General features: G+C 41.3%; 1 protein-coding gene across 1 annotated transcript in view; it reads left to right on the plus strand.

Moving 5' to 3' along the window:
* The first annotated feature begins 657 nt into the window (after positions 1-657).
* anos1b (anosmin 1b) overlaps positions 658-18,974 on the plus strand; it is a 67,082-nt gene continuing 48,765 nt past the window's right edge. The window contains exon 1 of the mRNA XM_034700308.1: positions 658-1,051. Within this exon, the coding sequence (XP_034556199.1) occupies positions 872-1,051 (180 nt within the window). The 5' untranslated portion in view covers positions 658-871. The remainder of the gene's footprint in view (positions 1,052-18,974) is intronic.

The following is an 18,974-nucleotide window of genomic DNA, read 5'->3' on the forward strand; positions in this document are numbered from 1 at the left end:
TCAGAATTCTGACTTTTATCTCAGAATTCTGACTAATTCTGACTTTAATCTCAGAATTCTGACTTTGATCTCAGAATTCTGACTTTTATCTCAGAATTCTGACTTCAATCTAAGAATTCTGAATTTAATCCAAGAATGCTGACTAATTCTGACTTTAATCTCAGAATTCTGACATTAATCTAAGAATTCTGACTTTTATCTCAGAATTCTGACTTTAATCCACTGAAAAAAAATGAAGTCCAATATATTTTATTATTATTATTATTATTATTATTATTATTATTATTATTATTATTATTATTATTACTTGATTCTCAGAATTCTGACTTTAATTTAAGAACTTTTACTTTTATCTCAGAATTCTGACTTTTATCTCAGAATTCTAAGATAAAAGTTAAAGTTCTTAAATTAAAGTCAGAATTCTGACTTTAATTAAAGAATTCTGAATTTTATCTTAGAATTCTGACTTTAATTTAAGAACTTTTACTTTTATCTTAGAATTCTGACTTCTTTCTCAGAATTCTGACTTTTTTCTTAGAACAATAATAATAATAATAAATATATATTTGCTAATCCTCTTTCGTAGTATATTGCCAAATGTTTAATAAAAAAAAATAATATTAAAAAAAAGGGAGGACAACACGGATGAAGATTACACTCCGCGTGGCAGCGCTCACACCGGTGCTGCTGGTGGTGGGAGTGTCCGTGTAAGCGCGCAGGCAGGAGCGGTGCTGACATGTTTTCATTCTGAACTTAAAGGGTCGAGAGAGCAGGACGCTGACGAGCTGGACACAGGAACGGAGCAGACTCGCGTTTCATTTTCTGTCACTTTATTCCACTTCCTTGTTTTTTTTTCTTACCCCCCGGTATCATGTCAGCGTGTCGGGCAGCCTGGGTTCTCCTGTGCGTGGTGCTTTTTGCAGAGACTCGTGCCCGCAGGATTTCACCGGAGCAGGAGGATGTTCAGGAGAAAGTCAACAGCGCGAGATGCACGTCAAGGTGCCTCACACTACACATGACCCAGCTGACTGCTGCCTTCAGACACCTCCAGGTACCCACATCCACTCTGTGCATGTATGAGGAGTTTCATCAGTGTACACACAATAATGAGAGGAAATACTAAAGAGTGAGCCAGGAGTGAGTGTATTTATGCTTAGTCTGAGTTTTATCACATTAGTTTGACGTGTATTTAAACACATGGCATCCATAACCCTCAGAAGACACTGTTTCTCAAACATAACGCCAATCCAGACAGCTTTAAAATGCAGCACAGAGCACCTGCAATCTTTGCTTGTTTTCATGCTACTCATCTAGTTATGTGGGATCAGAGGAGACAGAAAGGTGGTTTAGTCTGGAAGCAGTGGACATGCTTGCAGAGATTATAATGACTCTTTATTTCCTGTGATAACCAACATTTAAGTGAAAAGAAACACACTGATACTCCCCTTTTCACTTCTTGGCAAGCATTTGTGCAGCCAGTGTCAGTAAATCATTAGTTTTAAAATCTAGTTAATAAAAGATCCTCTTTGTGCCCTTTTGGAGCCAAGCCAACATCACTGCTATCATCCTTTAACTCAGATTTTCCTTGTTTATCTAACACCATAGAGACTTCCCAGTCCCTTTTGATTTGACATAACCTAGTGAATGTCATGTAACACTTGTGAAAAGATTAAAGAAAGGATGGGTAAAGTCGTTTAGGTGCTGTTATGAATCATCAAAAGAGAAGTGTAATATGGAGAGGGCAGAAAAGGATACTGGCAGTTGGCAAGACGTCCTGGTACTGGTGCTGGAGCGTACCAGTCCACTTGAAGCCCTGGTGATAACAAGGGATTTCTAGTTGTTTTCTTAAGATATCAACGTATGTATCAGGGTATGTCTTGTTATTTTTGAGATAGCACAGCTTGTTTTCTCATGATTTTCTTGAGATCTATAAAACATAGTACTGTGGTCACTGTGAAACTCAAGACCACAACATGCCATGCCCCCCATTACCCATGCTTGTTTTCTGCCTTTACAACTCTAGGAGTGATGGTCATCTGATTGAGATGTGGAGAAAATACTGAAAGTAACTTGCTATCACAGGAAAACTGAGTAAAGGAAATGTCTGATTAGGGCCTCCATAGTTCAGCCTATGGTCTCATTTTGCATCATGCTGATTTATTATTTTAACTCTTATTCTCAGCCTCCTGAAATATTTCACATGTAGATATTTACAGGGTTACGTTAACAGACGCCTGGATAGGGATGAGAAACTTCAAATTATTAAATAAAACCCAAAGTCAAAGAAATACTCTTTAATAATGGACTGACCTAATGATGTCTCTGAAAAATGAAACCATTCACATTCAACTGAAACTGCATCATTACACTTTATGTATTCATTAGAGGATCAAGGAGGAGGCCTTGTTCTCTTTTACCACACCTGATTAACACACACCTGTGATCACCACATAAGCATCCCCCTTTGTTGTGTTGTATTTAAGCTCTTTACTCTGTTTTCTCGACTTCATGCCAGTGAATCCAGACCTGCTGTATCAGCCGAATAAAAAGCTCAGTGGAGCACTTAGAGCCTTAATTATTAATCAAAGGAAACAGAGAGATCTGGTTTGAAACAGTCTGATGTTTTCCACCTGGTTACCATAAGAAAGTTTGGGATAGACCAAGTGTTTTGATGTTTCCTGGGTATGTCTGTGTCAGTAATCAGCGGGCCAGAGGTAGCCTAAAAAACACAGTTATTGGTTGACTCATCTCTGTGAAGCTGCAGGTCCACGCTCTGCGGCCTTTGTAGTGAGGAATGTGAGATTAACGGGGACATTAGGACGTTACCAAGTTCGAAAAGCCACTTATCGTTAACGGTTTCAACATGTGCATGCTGTGTAGTGGGTGGGAAAGTCATTAACCGCAGAGTTTAGCCCCAGTGGCTCTGAGGTGTGTAGAAGAAAATGTGTGCATATGTGCATGTGTGTGTGTGTGTGTGTGTGTGTGTGTGTTTGCATATGGTCATGTGTAAAGTGAAAGTTTGGTCTGGTCCTCGTCCATCCAGAAAAGACCTCCGCCACCTGTGCGCCGAGTAATGAGGGTGGCCTCTGGATGACTCTCTTGCATTGCGATGTGTGTGACTCTGAGTGTGTGTGTGTGTGTGTGTGTGTGTGTGTGTGTGTGTGTGTGAATTTAGCAGGGTTTCTGGAATAGAGGTGTGATAAAGGGAACATTTGGTTTAAACTTTTATGAAGTGGAGAGCAGTAGTCAGATGTTGAGCATCAAACAGCAGCGATGGAAACAAGAGGAACTGACTGGGAGGTCGTAAAAGTGGCAGGTACTCGTTTTCTACTAGGGCACCTTTTTTTTTTAAGTGAACAAGATGTTGTATTTCTGTCTGATTCAAGTGTTTGATTTTTATTCCTTGGCTTTCAACCCTGCATGAGACTCTTCTCCTGTTTTAGGGTTTTATGGTTTGTTTCTATTTATTGTTTTATTGTTTTTATTGTTTTATTATCCTGTGTTTTAATTGTTTTTATGCCTGCGTTGTTTTTCTATTTATGTACAGCAATCTATTCCGGCTGTGGTCGTTTTAAAGTGCTTTATAAATAAAGTTGAGTTGAGTTGATTCAAAGTTTGGCATTAATTTACATCCATGATGTGTCTGTCCTGTCAGGAGTCTGGATGCTGGTGTCTTTAAACAGAAAAGGACACTACATGATTTATGAAACAAAAGCCCAACAATAATGAAACAGGGACACATAATGAAAGAGTATATATATTGATAAAAATCAATAAAAAGGAAGCACCATGAATAAAATACAGAAATTATAAGAGAGCCTTTCAATAAAAATATGTCATCCAAAGTGCTTGAAAGGAGGATACTGATGTAGCTACTCAGACATCCTTAGACAGGTTGTTCCACAGACGAGAAGCTAGCACTGGGCTCCATCTGACGGTCTGTGATACTCAGGGCTGAAAACTGTGCTGAGAGGATTAAATGATCAGAATTAAAAATATCTCTGACTGAAGCACTTTAAGTTTGAGCTACAACCTACAAGCTAATCAGACTGATGCCTGTCTGCTTGCTCGCTGTCTCTCTTGCTTTCAGTTCAAACACATGGAAGCACATGTGCATGTAAATACAATATGTTCTTGGTATGTTCCACTTGTCATGACCCAGCTCAAAAGGTCACAACAAAATAGAGGATAAAACACCATGTTCCAAATTCAAATCGTCTTTTATTAAACCAGATCAAACCAAATTTGACCGAGTTAAACCCAAGTTGAATATTTGCTGAGTGAGGTGTGAAAATCAGTGAAATCAGTAGTATGTGATGTGAATGAGTGGAGGGTGTGGGTCTGTGTGTGTGTGTAAGGTGTTGTCAGATGCAAACATAACCAAATAGTCATTTTAAGAGAACAGAACCAAACAACCCAAATTAAGTGTACCTGTGGAGGGAAGCAGAGAGATGGTGGGCATGATTTAACCTGGTTAACTGTTAATCCATTACCAAAAACGTTACCTTTTGATAGCAGATAATCTGTTAATTCTGTTCAAAATTAAAGGTGACATATCATGCAAAATGGACTTTTTAATGGTTCTCTACCTGAAATATGTTTCCCTGGCATGTCTACAAACCCCCCGAGAATGAAAAAAATCCATTCTGCCCCTGTTCTGATTTCTCCACCTTTCTGTAAATGTGTGTGAAACGAGCCGTTTCAGACTTCAGTGTTTTTGTTACGTCACAACAATATCCGGTCTGTCACGGAGTCAGAGCTCAGAGCTTGTTCAGCCCATAGACTGTATAAAATAATACTGAACCCCTCCCCCGTTTTTCATTCCCTGCACAAATGTGTGCTAACAAGGAGCTTAGGAGGGAGGCATTCTAGTTGCAGGCTGTCTTAATAAACACAAATGTCGGTTTTACTCCCCACGTCTGCAGATTTGAAGATCTAGTGGATGATTTTTATTTATCATGGATAAGTGCTAGCGCTAGTTAGCATAGCTACATAGCTACATGTCGTAGCTGTAGCTGTGTACCAAGACCAACGTCGACATACTGATAAATAAAACAACAAGAAACACTAAATCTGTGACCAATGGTTCAGAAAGGTCCTGCTACAGGCGCCTCTCCGTCAGGATCAGATTCTGGATCAGATTCAGAGGGTTGAAGTAACGTGATCTCTGAGCAGCCGTGTATATTCAGCCAATATGTAAACATTAGATCAACGTGCTGGAGAGCCGAGGCACATCCACTTCCTGAGGGGAGTGGTCAGAGAGAAAACAGAGTGTTCTGATGAGGACTGAAGAAGAGGGCTTTTCAGGCATGCCAAAATCTGATTTCAAAGTGTTTTTTTGAGCAATAAACTTTAAAGACATGTTTTGGGGACCTCTTAGACCAATATATATTGATGAAAAAGAGCGTGATATGTCACCTTTAACCAATGTTAAGATTGAAAGTTTGATACCCCTGCTGCTGCAACAGAAAGGGTCCCTACAATCCAAATCCATAGAAGATAGATTTAATCCAAACACATTATATTCTTAGAGATCCACAGATTACTTCAAATCTTCAACGGCTGCATGCTCTTGCTCAAGTTGTTTGTGATCCATCTTACCAGGTTAGAGGAGGGTTTGGATTCTTCTTCTTTCTGTCCAAGTACTCTTTTAATGTTGCACCAAGTCCTCACGTCAGTCGGTTGTACACTGGTGACAAGTTTTAACATTGTTCCCAAATTCTCTCCTCTCCATGGCCATTATTACATGATGCAGATGTTAACCAGAGATTGACAACGTTAGAGGAAACTAAATGTTTAGGAAGATAAAATTAAAGGAAGGTAAACATTTTTTTTAAATTAACGTCAAAGTTAAAAGTTAAGAAAAAAGTAACGCTGCTAAGTAACGATTTCCAGGGTCATTTTGCCACGCTCTGTATTTACACAAATGCAAACAGCTTTAGTAAACTGAGTTGGACTCACATGACTCATGACTCTCTCTCATGACTCACACTTCTTAATTAGAGACACTCAACTGATTTCACAGGGACATTTTAGAATCACAGTTTCTTGATGAGAATTGTTTTACTTTGTCTATATGAAGTTAACTGTTTTGAAGTGCAAAATAATGGAAATTTAAAGATGCAATTAACTATAACTAACTATTATTATTCAAGAAATTAATCACTATTGAAAAAAATAAAGGTTTTACAGACCTAGTGTTTTGCTGAGACCATGTATGTATCTGTTATAGGCTCATATGGGTCTGATTGAGTCTATGGGTGTCTTTGAAATAAACATAAGCTACAAGACTCTGTGAAGAAACCCATCCCATGATGCCCCCATACCAATATTCTCTGTGGATAAGTTATGTATCCTACCCCATAGTTCCTAATGTCCCACACAACCTGAGATAACTGGGGACAGATGTGCAGTGAGAGCCAGTAGATCACTACTGGTTATTAGTGGGCACCGACCTGGACTTGTTTTTTCACTAAGTTAGGTCCACGACATCTCAGGAAAATCTTCCCTTGAGTCCCAGAGCCTGCCCCCTTCATTCCAGCTCCCACCACCCATCATATCTTCAAGCAGTACCTCTTTGTATCACTACACAACAAAACACCACTGCTGATATAAACCGGTTGGATGCAATGAGACCAGCTGTCTCCTTGGGTCTGGGAAGCTCTGATAGAAATCCATTTTGGGAAATAAAGTGACCCTGAAATCTTCAGTTGAAACCAAATCTAAAGAGCCTCTACACTTTGAGCAAACAAGGAAACAAGTTTCCTCTTTGCCACATCCTGGGGAACAACATCACTCCCTGAACTTAGGAAAGTCTTCTGTATCACAACACAGAGTGATGGGAAAGACATTCATTCATAAAACATAAATAAAACCTTTTGATAGCAGCTCTAGTAACTCTAACATCACTGACAGCAAATAGCTCTTTACTCATCCTGCTCCGTCACCACACTCAGACACAAACACACACGCTGCTTCCTCTGGCTTCATGTGGGTGAACCCTGTGTTTTTGGCTCGGTCTCTCTCAGTGTGTGTGGCTAGTGTGTAGCCACTAGAATGTGACTCACCAGTTTTCTATTTACACCTCTCTTTCTGCAGCTTCTCTGGGTTTTCCACTACTTTCCCTTGTATGGAGTAATAGTGTAATTATAGCTTTTTGTGTGTGTTTGTGTGCACATGAGCATATATATACTGGTATGTTGTCATATTCCCAAACTCCTCCTTGATGTAAACTCCTAAAAATAAAGACAAGACGACAGCCTCGCCTGCAGAGCTGGATCTTGCTGCACATACGTAGTTAATCAGATTAGACTGCGTGTCTTAAACACTCACAGCACTGTGGTGATGATGAGTGGATGGTGAGTGGTGTGAGCCAGCTCTTAGTGCCAGCGTAAAGCTGAATGAGCTGCCTGTGCATTCATGTTTACGTGTGTGTGCATGGGTGTGTGTGTGTGTGTCCCAGCTGCTCTGCGGTAGGTAGCTCTAATCAGCCCAGAGGTCGGTCAGCCAACCAGTCACGCTCTGAAAAAGACCAGAGACAACGGGAGGGTCGGGTTGCACAGAGACAGACGGGGAGATAAAGGCAGGTAGAGGGACCCGGTCATGCACATAGGCAGGCAGAGGAGATGGTTAGACAGGTGAGGAGGCAGGTAGACCCACTCACACAGGTGCTACAAACTTCACAAACTGATACTTGTTAAAATCAGACTGTCATGGTTAGCAGAGAGACAGGCAGAGGGGTGGCTACCCCGGGAGACAAAGGCTCGATTGATTCCCCTCAGAGATAACGCCTCTAACTCTCTCTGTGGCTTTGTGACTGCTCTGTCATTTGATCAGCACACCCAGGAATGGATGGTGATAAAACTGTGGAAGCGTAGGAGTGAGTCTCACCTGAAACCAGCAAAAAGAAATCCCAGGACAGTAAATCACAGCTGGGATGGCAAAGCACTGAGCGGCATCGCTTTGTTCCTTAAGCTACAGAAAGAGAGATGGATAGGAATTCCTTCACTACATCAAAGACATTTCAATATTTTATATCTGATACTGGAGCGACTTAACCCAACACGAAGAAACCGCCAGCAGCCAGATATTTAAGGTTAGAAAAAAACATGGGAGATAATAGGAAACAGCTAGCCTGCCCTGACTGAAGTAACAGAATCACACCTGCACCTCTAAAGTGTGTTCAGACCACAAGGGGAGTTGCATGAAAAGACTATCTCCTAGGCTGTAAGGAGTCAATCAATCTTTATTGTAATTTATATAACACCAAATCCCAACCAACGTGATCTGAAGACTCTTTCCAAACAGAGCAGGTCTAGACTGTACTCTATGTTCTATTATTAACAAAGACCCAACATCAAGACAGGATCAGATCCAGTCCCATCTTACATCATTGTTACAGATTGGCCTCTGAACTGTAAAACAAGTCGACCTCAGCTGTTTGATTAAACCTTCTGTCCAACCCGGGTTCAGTTGTTATTTTCACGTATATACATATTTGCATATTGTGTTGTAAGTTCACTGGTCTACTGCTGTACACGCTTGCTTTGGCTGAAAACCACAAAGGTTTCTGGACTGTTTTTATTGTTCTTATTAAAAGCTGATACCGCTGGGAACTTGAATTTTCATACCATACTTGTGTTGAATATGAATGCACACTTGAGATCAAAAACTTCTTCAATTACAAGGTTTAGAAGAGACAGAAAGGCAGAAACAGGCAGGTTGTTTCCTCTCACACCGCACATCTATTTTTCTATCAAACAAAAATAACCGTCTGACCGTGACCCATGCTCTCATGATGCTGCTTGTGGATTATGTAGTGAATTCTGTCTTCATATCCCAGTTTGTCGTGTATGTACGTATGACAGCAGGGACCTTCAAGTCAATCCTGTCCTTTCACCACTGACTTTGAAGATAATCTGCATCTTCTTATCAATCTTTCTCCAGCATCAAACTTCAATCTGAATCATGAGATTACTTCTTCTTTTATTTCCCTCTTGAAGTAAAATAATCTATAAATGCGATCGGACTCCTTCATTAGAGAGTGATTAAAAAAACCCACTGCAGGCTTCTACAGTTTGTTTATTACATGAATGTATTTAATCTTTATTTATGTAGCGCCAAATCACATCAAAAACATTATCTGAAGACTCTTTCCAAACAGAGCAGGTCTAGACCGTACTCTATGTTCTATTATTAACAAAGACCCAACATCAAGACAGGATAAGATCCAGTCCCATCTTACAGACAGGACTCAGTCTGATCTCATCTTAATCCACCATGAGCAGAGCACTTTGCAGCATTTAGCAAGTTACAGTGGCAAGGACAAACTTCCTTTAACAGGCAGAAACCTCCAGCAGGACCAGACTCATGTTAGACACACATCTGCTGAGACTGTGTTAGGGTTGAAAGAGGGATAGAGGAGATGAAGAGAGAGAGAGAGCGAGTAGAAGTAGCAGCTGGAGTCTGGCATGTCCACAGCAGATCCAGAGGAATCTATGAGACAAGGGAGCTCAGGGACTCCAGAAAGGTCTATGGTTAGTGACTTTGATGGGACAGGGAGAGTTCAAGTAAGAGACAGGCAGACAGAGGAGAGATAGAATCCCAGTGTGTCAGTTCCCCCGGCAGTCTAAGCCTATAGCAGCATGACTAAGAGCTGGTCCAAGCCTGATCCAGCTCTAACTATAAGCTTTATCGAAAAATAAAGTTTGAAGCCTGCTCTTAAAAGTAGAGAGGGTGTCTGCCTCCCAGAGTGTATAAGACAGCTTAAGAGGGACAGGAAATGTGGGGAGTCGAGAGTCGTGACACACATGCAGCAAATATTCAAGGCCAGGAGTCGAACCAGCAACCACTGCGACAAGGACTATAGCCTCTATACATGGGGCACACACATAATAAAGCTGCTAAGCTAACGGCGCTTCACCGCTGCAATCAGATTTACTCGTTACTGTAATTTTGCTTCTCACAGAAGATGCTCCGAAGCTGAAAAGAAACTCAAGTAGTTGGTTTGCATCGGAGAGATAGTGGTTGAGTGAAGCCTGATTGGCTAACTCGGCACTGGTCACCCTCAGGTAGCTGAAAGCAGCAGTGAAGGCTGTGAAATGAACTGAGCTATGTGCTCTCTGGGTGAATTTATAGACCCAGCTATGACAGCATTTCATTTACCGACATGTGTGGAAGATCTCTTGTTTACGCTTATGATTTGCCTTGGCTTTTGCAGCCTCAAGTGGACACTCAAGGAACTGCATGTTCTTGGCTTATGCATTGGATTCATATTTCAGCACTGGAAATGATAACTTAGAGTCACTTTGTGTGTTTCCTGTTTGAACACAGCTTAAATTTGACAAATTAAAAAGTTGTGTTTCGGATTATTGGGATCGATCCAGGATGGCGCCGCAGGTGGTGACCTCGGTGTGGAGCTCTTTGGTACTTTTGTTGTTTTTGTTTGTTTTCTTGGCCCTAAGCCATTCTACTCGCCTCACTTTTACCAGAGGTGAACTTTTAAACATCACGCAACACACTCCTGATATTTTCCAGCCAGTTTTTGAACATACAGACTGTTTATTATATTCATCCACTAAAATTTGCACTCTGACTTAGGATAATTCATTTATTTATGTCTTAAAAGTACTTCTACTCCTTTCTTTTTACAGATAGTATTTTTATTTTTATTTAGAATTTTTAAGGTTAGTTTTTTAGGTTTATATGGGTTACATATATATCAGGGTTCCCACGCGTCCTGGAAAACCTGGAAAACCTGGATAGCAGTTGACCAGTTTTCCAGTACTGGAAAACACCTGGAAAATGGGAGAAAAAGTCAAATGTCCTGGAAAATCACAGATTGTCCTGGAAAATTATTCCAACATGACTGTGTGCAATCAAACAAGGTTAAAAAAACACATCCCCATTCAACATTTGTGGCCATTTTTGTCATTCAGATCTATTTAGGTCAATTTATGCACTGATCCTCTGATTATTATTCTTATTTATTTATTTCAGAAAGGCAGCTTCCAGAGTCCTTTGCTGGCTCTTTTGTTTTTTTCTTAGCTAATTTTATATTTTTTGAGAGAAGAGAAAGCTGAGATGAGAGTTAGCCATCATTGTTACTTGGTTGCACTAATAAAGTGAAGTGCTGTACATCAGTGGTTGCATTATTCTAGAATCAATGTGCCATCATTTTAAGCATGTAAGAGATGACTTCATGGATAGCCATAGACTGCATGTCTTTCAATGTAGAATTCCACTGAGAGGAACATATTAGACTATTTAGGAACTCAACTTAGACTGTCACACCAGCTTGATCATCACTGAAAATGTCCTTGAAATGTCCTGGAAAATGATCTCTGGAGAAGAGTGGGAACCCTGTATATTTATTGCCCTTACTGTCTCGTTGTTAAGTACCAGAGTTCCATTCACCACGTCAAATTCCTTGTGTGTGCAAGCTCACTTGGCAATAAAGATCTCTTGATTCTTGATGATTCTTGATTCTAAATGATATTAGACGAATCATAGTTTCACTCCGAGTTCAGGACCAGTAACACCTTGGAGTTCTAACTGGCTGTCAGGTGTTTCCCTCTTCACAGCTCCTGGTGCACCTGTATCTTAAAATATATCATTCAGAATAAACGTATTTACCAAAAAGCTGAACTGTTGGAAGTATTTGTTGTCGATTTTGTAACTTTCCTGCACCAATGGGCTCTCAGCCATGTTGCTGTCGGAAGTGAACCGAAGCGACAAACCAATGCCAACATAACATTCGGATGAGGAAAGATTCAAGACCGTGTAATGATCTCTTTGTTGTGAAGCTTGTTGTTTACAGGATGTGCACACCACAATCACTGACGTTGACACACAGGCACACACACACACACACGCACATAAACCAATTAAGGGCTTCTGTCTGGAAAGTTCAGACCTCAACACGGGCTTTTTTGGAAAAACTTTATATTCCATTGAGTGGAAGTTAGTCATGATACGCTCACCACATACTCACGCTAATAGCACACACACACACACACACACACACACACACACACACACACACACACACACACACACACACACACCGTAGCTGTGTTTGCTTCTGGTCATCTGGGTGTGATTAGCAGAGTTAATGCGTCGTGTTAAATAGACTTTCTACTGCACCTCACCGCAAACACTGACCACAACACACACACACACACACACACACACACACACACACACACACACACTCCTCCTGTCTCTCTCTCACACACACATGCTTGCTTTTTACCGCTGCATCTGGCCAAAGTGTGATTTATATCTCACTCTCTTTCAAACACTGAAGGGTGTCTGCAGCTGTGCGCGTGCATATGGACCGTGCACATGTTTCTTTACGCATGTGTGTGTGTGTGGTTGTTTCTCCTGCCTCTTTCCTGTTGTTGCATCGGGTAATATCAGGTTGTTATTTTTTAACACTGATTACTGGAGAGCCAGTGTTCACCGGAACCATGTGGAAGTCCTTTAGTGCAAGTGTTTCTCTCACTGCGAGGGTCAGCTCTGCTTTTGACGGCTCTCTCGTGTGTCGGGCTGAGGAAACTTTCTCCTTTTGCTCCCAGGATAGAAAAAAAGTTTAATACCATGTGCTTTTAAGTGTTGCTATGTAATCCAGCCATGTGGAAATCCATCATTAGAATGAATTCTTTGCACTTTTATGTTCTAAGTCATATTTCATAAGCTGGGTTGAAGCGAGATTCTCGTGATAGGTACCTTGTGAGCTATTGCATGAGGATTTTATTCATCCATGATCCATAAAACACCCAAAGACAGAAGAGTTTGGTTCTTATTTACATTTGTTTTAACGTTTTTCAATTAATAAAACTTTACCTACAACTTCCTCCATGAGCAGAGGTTAATTTCATCAGTACATGGTTTTTACATTATCAAATGTTCTTCCACTAAGGATGAAAACACACTATTAAAAGTTGGCTTCCCATTATTAAAATAAGCCCTCAGCCAGATGAACAGCAGTCACCAAAATTTATTGCGTCCTGTTCCATAACTAGTATCCACTTCTCCCTGCCAGTGTCCTCCCTGCTCCTATTAACTAATATTTATTTCCATCTTTCACCTCCCTTTGTCCGCCTCCCTCTGCTCTTTTCAACTTCCTCCCTCACTCCCATTTCCTCTCAGTCTCCCACATCCAACTTCTTTTCTCCTCCTCAAACCACCTTCTTCCAATCCTCCCTTTCTTTCCTCTTCTTTTTCAACATGTGCAGCTGTTTTTGCTACAGACCGGCACACACACACTCATTTTGAGACCCTACGAAACCCCACTTTGACCACTGTTTAATAGCCACACGGCACACAGGCCCGTCTAAACTGCCTTGATTGGTTCTGACAGCAAGTATGTCCCATGAAATCGTCTTGCAATGATTGTGTGTACATCTGCTGTTATGTGTGTGTGTGTGTGCATTTAAGTCGCAGAGTGAGTTGAAGAAGAGTGACAGAAAAAGGAGGAGGTTTTGGCGAAGAGGATAGAAAAAGAAGTGTGAAAGAGATTAAGAGAGGGGATGAAGATGTGAGGCCAGCAGGGGGGGAGCAGCATTGTATCTCCTCAAAGGAAATCTGGAGATGCTTAACTGGTCCGTGCACCGCCTTCAGATCTTTGTCTGAAGCATCTCTAGTTTATCATCACTGTGGTTCTTTAGTCTTCTTCCAGTCCATGTTTCTCACAAAAATGCAGGAAGAGTGACAGTGACCGAAGAGGGCTAGTCTCAATGGATAGCAGCAGGTTGAGAGAGACGAAATGTGAAATCTCCTCCAAAAGAAGGGCAGATTCAGAATCAGCTTTGTGTACATACATAAAACAGCAGGGACAAACTTTCCATGAGAAGATTTCCAAGATTATTTATTGATTTAAATGATTCATGTTTACAGTTTTTAAAAATAGTCCCAGTGATTCCTCGTCAGTGATCGTTCCATGGTGATGGATTCTTCTCTGCCTGTTGTGGTGGATTGAACATGAAACTGTCCTCATTCAGCTCTCCTTCTTCTCTGAGCTCTGTGGTTCACACACCTTTAAAAAGAAACTAATGTCACAACTTTGAACCCTGCTGCTATCATCACCACCACTCATGGTTTAACTTTCTCTGTAGAGATCACTAACCTAAAGTTCCTCTAACCTGCTCCGCTGCTGTTACTAATAATGCTGGACAGGATCCAATATGAAAATGTCTGTAGCCTGATGATTTAGCATGCTAACCTAAACTAACGTTTTTGCCGCAGTGTTTTAAAGGTGACATATCATGCAAAATGGACTTTTTAATGGTTCTCTACCTGAAAAATGTTTCCCTGGCATGTCTACAAACCCCCCGAGAATGAAAAAAATCCATTCTGCCCCTGTTCTGATTTCTCCACCTTTCTGTAAATGTGTGTGAAACGAGCCGTTTCAGACTTCAGTGTTTTTGTTACGTAACAACAATATCCGGTCTGTCACGGAGTCAGAGCTCGGAGCTTGTTCAGCCCATAGACTGTATAAAATAATACTGAATCCCTCCCCCGTTTTTCATTCCCTGCACACATGTGCTAACAAGGAGCTTAGGAGGGAGGCATGCTAGTTGTAGGCTGTCTTAATAAACACAAAGGTCGGTTTGACTCCCCACGTCTGCAGATTTGAAGATCTAGTGGATGATTTTTATTTATCATGGATAAGTGCTAGCGCTAGTTAGCATAGCTACATAGCTACATGTTGGTAGCTGTGTACCAAGACACACGTCTACATACTGACAAATAAAACAACAAGAAACACTAAATCTGTGACCAATCCTTCAGAAAGGTCCTGCTGCAGGCGCCTCTCCGTCAGGATCAGATTCTGGATCAGATTCAGAGGGTTGAAGTAACGCGGGTCTTTGAGCAGCCGTGTATATTCAGCCAACATGTAAACATTAGATCAACGTGCTGCACAGCCGAGGCCACACCCACTTCCTCAGGGGGCGTGGTCAGAGGGAAAACAGAGTGTTCTGATGAGGACTGAAGAAGAGGGTTCTTCAGGCATGCCAAAATCTGATTTCAAAGTGTTTTTTTGAGCATGAACTTTAAAGACATGTTTTGGGGACCTCTTAGACCAATATATATTGATGAAAAAAGCGCGATATGTCACTTTTAATGCGAACGAAAACTAACGGTTTTACCTCACCTTACGGTCTATGGTGTCAACAAGCAGAAGCAAAATGTGACTGAACTGGTTTCTGTGGATTGATTGATTTCACATGACGTGTGATCAGTTAGTAATCCAGCCGGCAGGTAATGAATGCATGGACGAGGGTATCAGCAACTGAATCTGAGAGAGATGGACGCAGACAGGAGATGTTCTGCAGGTGGTAGAAGGCAGACTTGGTGACAGATACAATGTGTGACCGGAAGAAGAGGGTGGAGTCAAGAATGACACCCAGGTTGCGGACTTCAGGAGATGGGGAGATGGAACAGCCATCCACATGGAGGAGGAGGTCTCCAACCTTTCTTTTTTTAATTTTATTTTTTATATATTTTGAGGCTTTTTTGCATTTATTGACAGGACAGCTGAAGAGAGACAGTCGCAGGGAGTAGAGAGTGGGGCAAGACATGCAACAAATGGTCAACCGGCCGGGAGTCGAGCCGGCGACCTCTGTAACAAGGACTATAGCCTCGATACGTGGGGCGCTTAGACCGCTAGGCCACCAGCGCCCCATCTCCAACCTTCCTGAGCAATGGGTTGGGGGCCATAACCATGAGCTCCATCTTTTTACTGATGCGTTTGAGTAGTTTGGTTGTCATCCAGGTTTTTATGGCGTGGAGGCAGTTGACCAGAGACTGAGGGGGGAAGCTGGGTGGATGGTGAGGTGCTGAGATAGAGCTGAGTATCATCAGCGTAACAGTGGAAATTGAGACCGTAGTGACGAATGATCTGACCGAGTAGATGTAGATGGTGAAGAGTAGGGGACTGAGCACAGAGCCTTGGGGGACACCTTGGTTGACAGAGAACAGGGGGGGGAAGGATGAGCCGTTGATGCTGACAAACTGAGTCCTGTGTGAAAGATATGATTGGAACCATGAAAGAGCTCTACCTGTGATGCCGAGATTGTCTGAGAGGCATTTCAGAAGGACTGCATGGGAAACTGTGTCAAAGACAGCAGAGAGGTCGAGGAGGAAGAGAACACTGATGTGTCCAGAGTCTGCACCGAGGTGGAGGTTGTTGGTTATCTTGATGAGGGCGGTCTCTGTGCTGTGGTGTGCTCTGTAGGCTGACTGTAGTGGTTCATAGAGCTCATGGTTGGACAGACAGGTTGCTGGTATTTCCACTCTTGCTTGACATCACACATCCACAGACATTTCAGGTTGCGCTGCTAGCATCATTTTGTGTGATATTAAACCACACTTTGGACCACTACTGTCTCCTGTCCACCATGATAACTGCCTCGACTGGTTGTCATTCTGCCTTTCCCAATGCATGACATTATTGTTTTGCAAGGCACACGGAACAAGTGGAAGGCATTGATAAGAGAACCATTAAGCATAAAGGCAAATGATGTTCTCATAACTAGTTCTCTTCTGGAACTGGTTCATGATTCCCATCCCGAGCAACACAATTATTGTAATAATGGCACCAAATAACAATAATTACATTTAAAAAATGTGCCCTTACAGACTTCCTTTCCAACTTGACTCTACATGTCACAACTTAATGACTCCTCACGGTGCTGCTGATGACATCAGTGCCACCCTGAGGTATCATAACAACATGCTAGGAATCTGACTGCATGAATGCACGTACACAAGAATAGATATGGGCTTTAAAACAAGGGCTAAAGAAAGACTAAGGTATCAAAAGTCAGGCTTTTAAGTGTAAATATGAATAAAAGAAGGATGATGGAGAATAATATTTCCAGAATCAAGAATATGTTTTACATGAGGCCTTGGAGACCGTGGGAGTTGAGATCTTTTCAGGGAGTATGAGAAGTCATTAGGGCTGCAATGTAGATTTGATGAGGATTAATTTGGATATGATTAGCGTTCAAAACCATTTTGTGTCATATCAGTCAACTTGAGCTCTTTTAATGAGTTTGGAAAATGACCTCACTTGCTGTAATGGGTCTCAAAAAAACAGAAAAAGCTATATTTGATTACTTCAAAGACCAAACCCAATGTGAACAAAGTCAACGCCATATTTCTCTGATTTATTCATTCCTTCCTTTTGCATCATGGCATGACATTGACAACACCCTTGAGTTTGATTCTATCAGTTTTTCCGCTCTCAGAGGTCATACAGGGACAACTCAATCCACAATGTTGTTATAGCAACATGAATGAACTAGACTGCAATGCACCTGTATTGTGGTGGATAGAGGGAACTTGTCATGGAAGCCGAAGAGGTAAAATGCAGTAAGCTTTACCGCTTCACGGATAAACTTCAGGAATTCAGTGAACGTCACAAACTGATGCTGGAAGACTATCTGAAGCTGCAACCAGGATGTCCATGTTGCTGAACTAAAATAACTCACAGGCACCCTGTGGAGTTTTTGACCTACTGTGAGTGGATCCAATGCGCAAATCCCTCCATGTTTTCACATCAGTGAATTGACAAATAAACAAAACAGAAAAGAAACTGAGGAATTAGATTTTTCTGGCAAGAAAACATGCATTTTAATGATACAAGTTTGAATGATAAAAACTGCACAGTTTGATTATCAACATTGGATGTAGATGGCAACTTTTCTTTGTTTTCTTGCAAACTCCTCAGGACACTTTTTTCTTTTTTCAAGTAATATTTCTGGGTCTTTTTAGACCTTTATTAGAGAGGAGAGGATAGTGGATAGAGTTGGATAGTGGGAGAGAGTGGGGGATTGACATGTGGGAAAGGGGCTGCAGGTTGGAATTGAAACCTGGGCCGCCTGCAAATTAGGCGCACAATTTAACCATCAGGCCAAATCCAGGCCCCATAGTGAACTTTTAATAAAACATGGTGGCAGACTTTTTTAAATTTTGTGTACTGAAACAGTCAAACTTATTAAAGGCAGTTTTCTAAAGGGATTCTGTCCTGGATGTGGAGCATTTTCACAGCATGACCAGACCTTAATAAATAAATATTTGATGTGATGAGTTCTGAGAAATCTGACAGGAAGGATGGGTTGGGTTTGGGGGATGGTAGATGATGGCAATGATGAGGTGTTTTGGGCCAGAGAATTTAAATGCCAAGTGTTTAAAAGATGGTGCAGCAGGGATGGAGGGTGGCCTGGGGTTGAGGTCTTGGCGGTGAATGGCAGCAACTCCTATTTATTTTGTATGTTATTTTTTGCACTTTATGTAAAGCGTCTTTGGGTACCCAGAAAAGCGCTATATAAGTCCTGTCAATTATTTGTATTATTGGTATTATTGTTTCTGTCTGCTAGCCAAAAGTTGTCTTTGCAGAAAGCACCCACCAGTGGTTTCAGAATAAAAAATGGTCAAAAAGAGAAGTCAAAATTCGGACAGTGCCTGTTAATGGTCTAAAGCACAGGATAGTAATGATGTACAATTCTGTGTTATCCATCAGAACCAGTGGAAGCAGCTGTTAGCTCCCTCTCAGTTATGTCAGCTGCTTTGACAGGTTGAATGTGTCTTTGTAACATGCTCATTTATTCTGCTCCAGTTTTGCACTCTTGAAAATTCAAGTGGTGTGCAGAAGGAAGGTGTTTGTCTCTGTTGTGATACCATGGTGCCTGTTTTCTGTTTTTCCTCTATCCATTCTTCCCCATAGATTTGTAACTAATCTATTCCTCAGGGATTTAATCACTAACTTAATGCTCTACTGATTTCCTCTTTCATTTACCTTTTCAGCATGAAGCATCATCTCTTTTAACAAATGACACAGATTACTTTTAGCCAAGGATGTCCTCCCCATCAGAACTCATATACTGTCGCCTTAAAGGCGTATAAGCTTGGGCTATAAATGCCCTTATATTTCTCTCAATGTTACGTCCATCAGTCCTCTCTGTTAA

Source organism: Notolabrus celidotus, chromosome 2 (assembly GCF_009762535.1).
Source record: "Notolabrus celidotus isolate fNotCel1 chromosome 2, fNotCel1.pri, whole genome shotgun sequence".
Taxonomy (NCBI): Eukaryota; Metazoa; Chordata; class Actinopteri; order Labriformes; family Labridae; genus Notolabrus; species Notolabrus celidotus.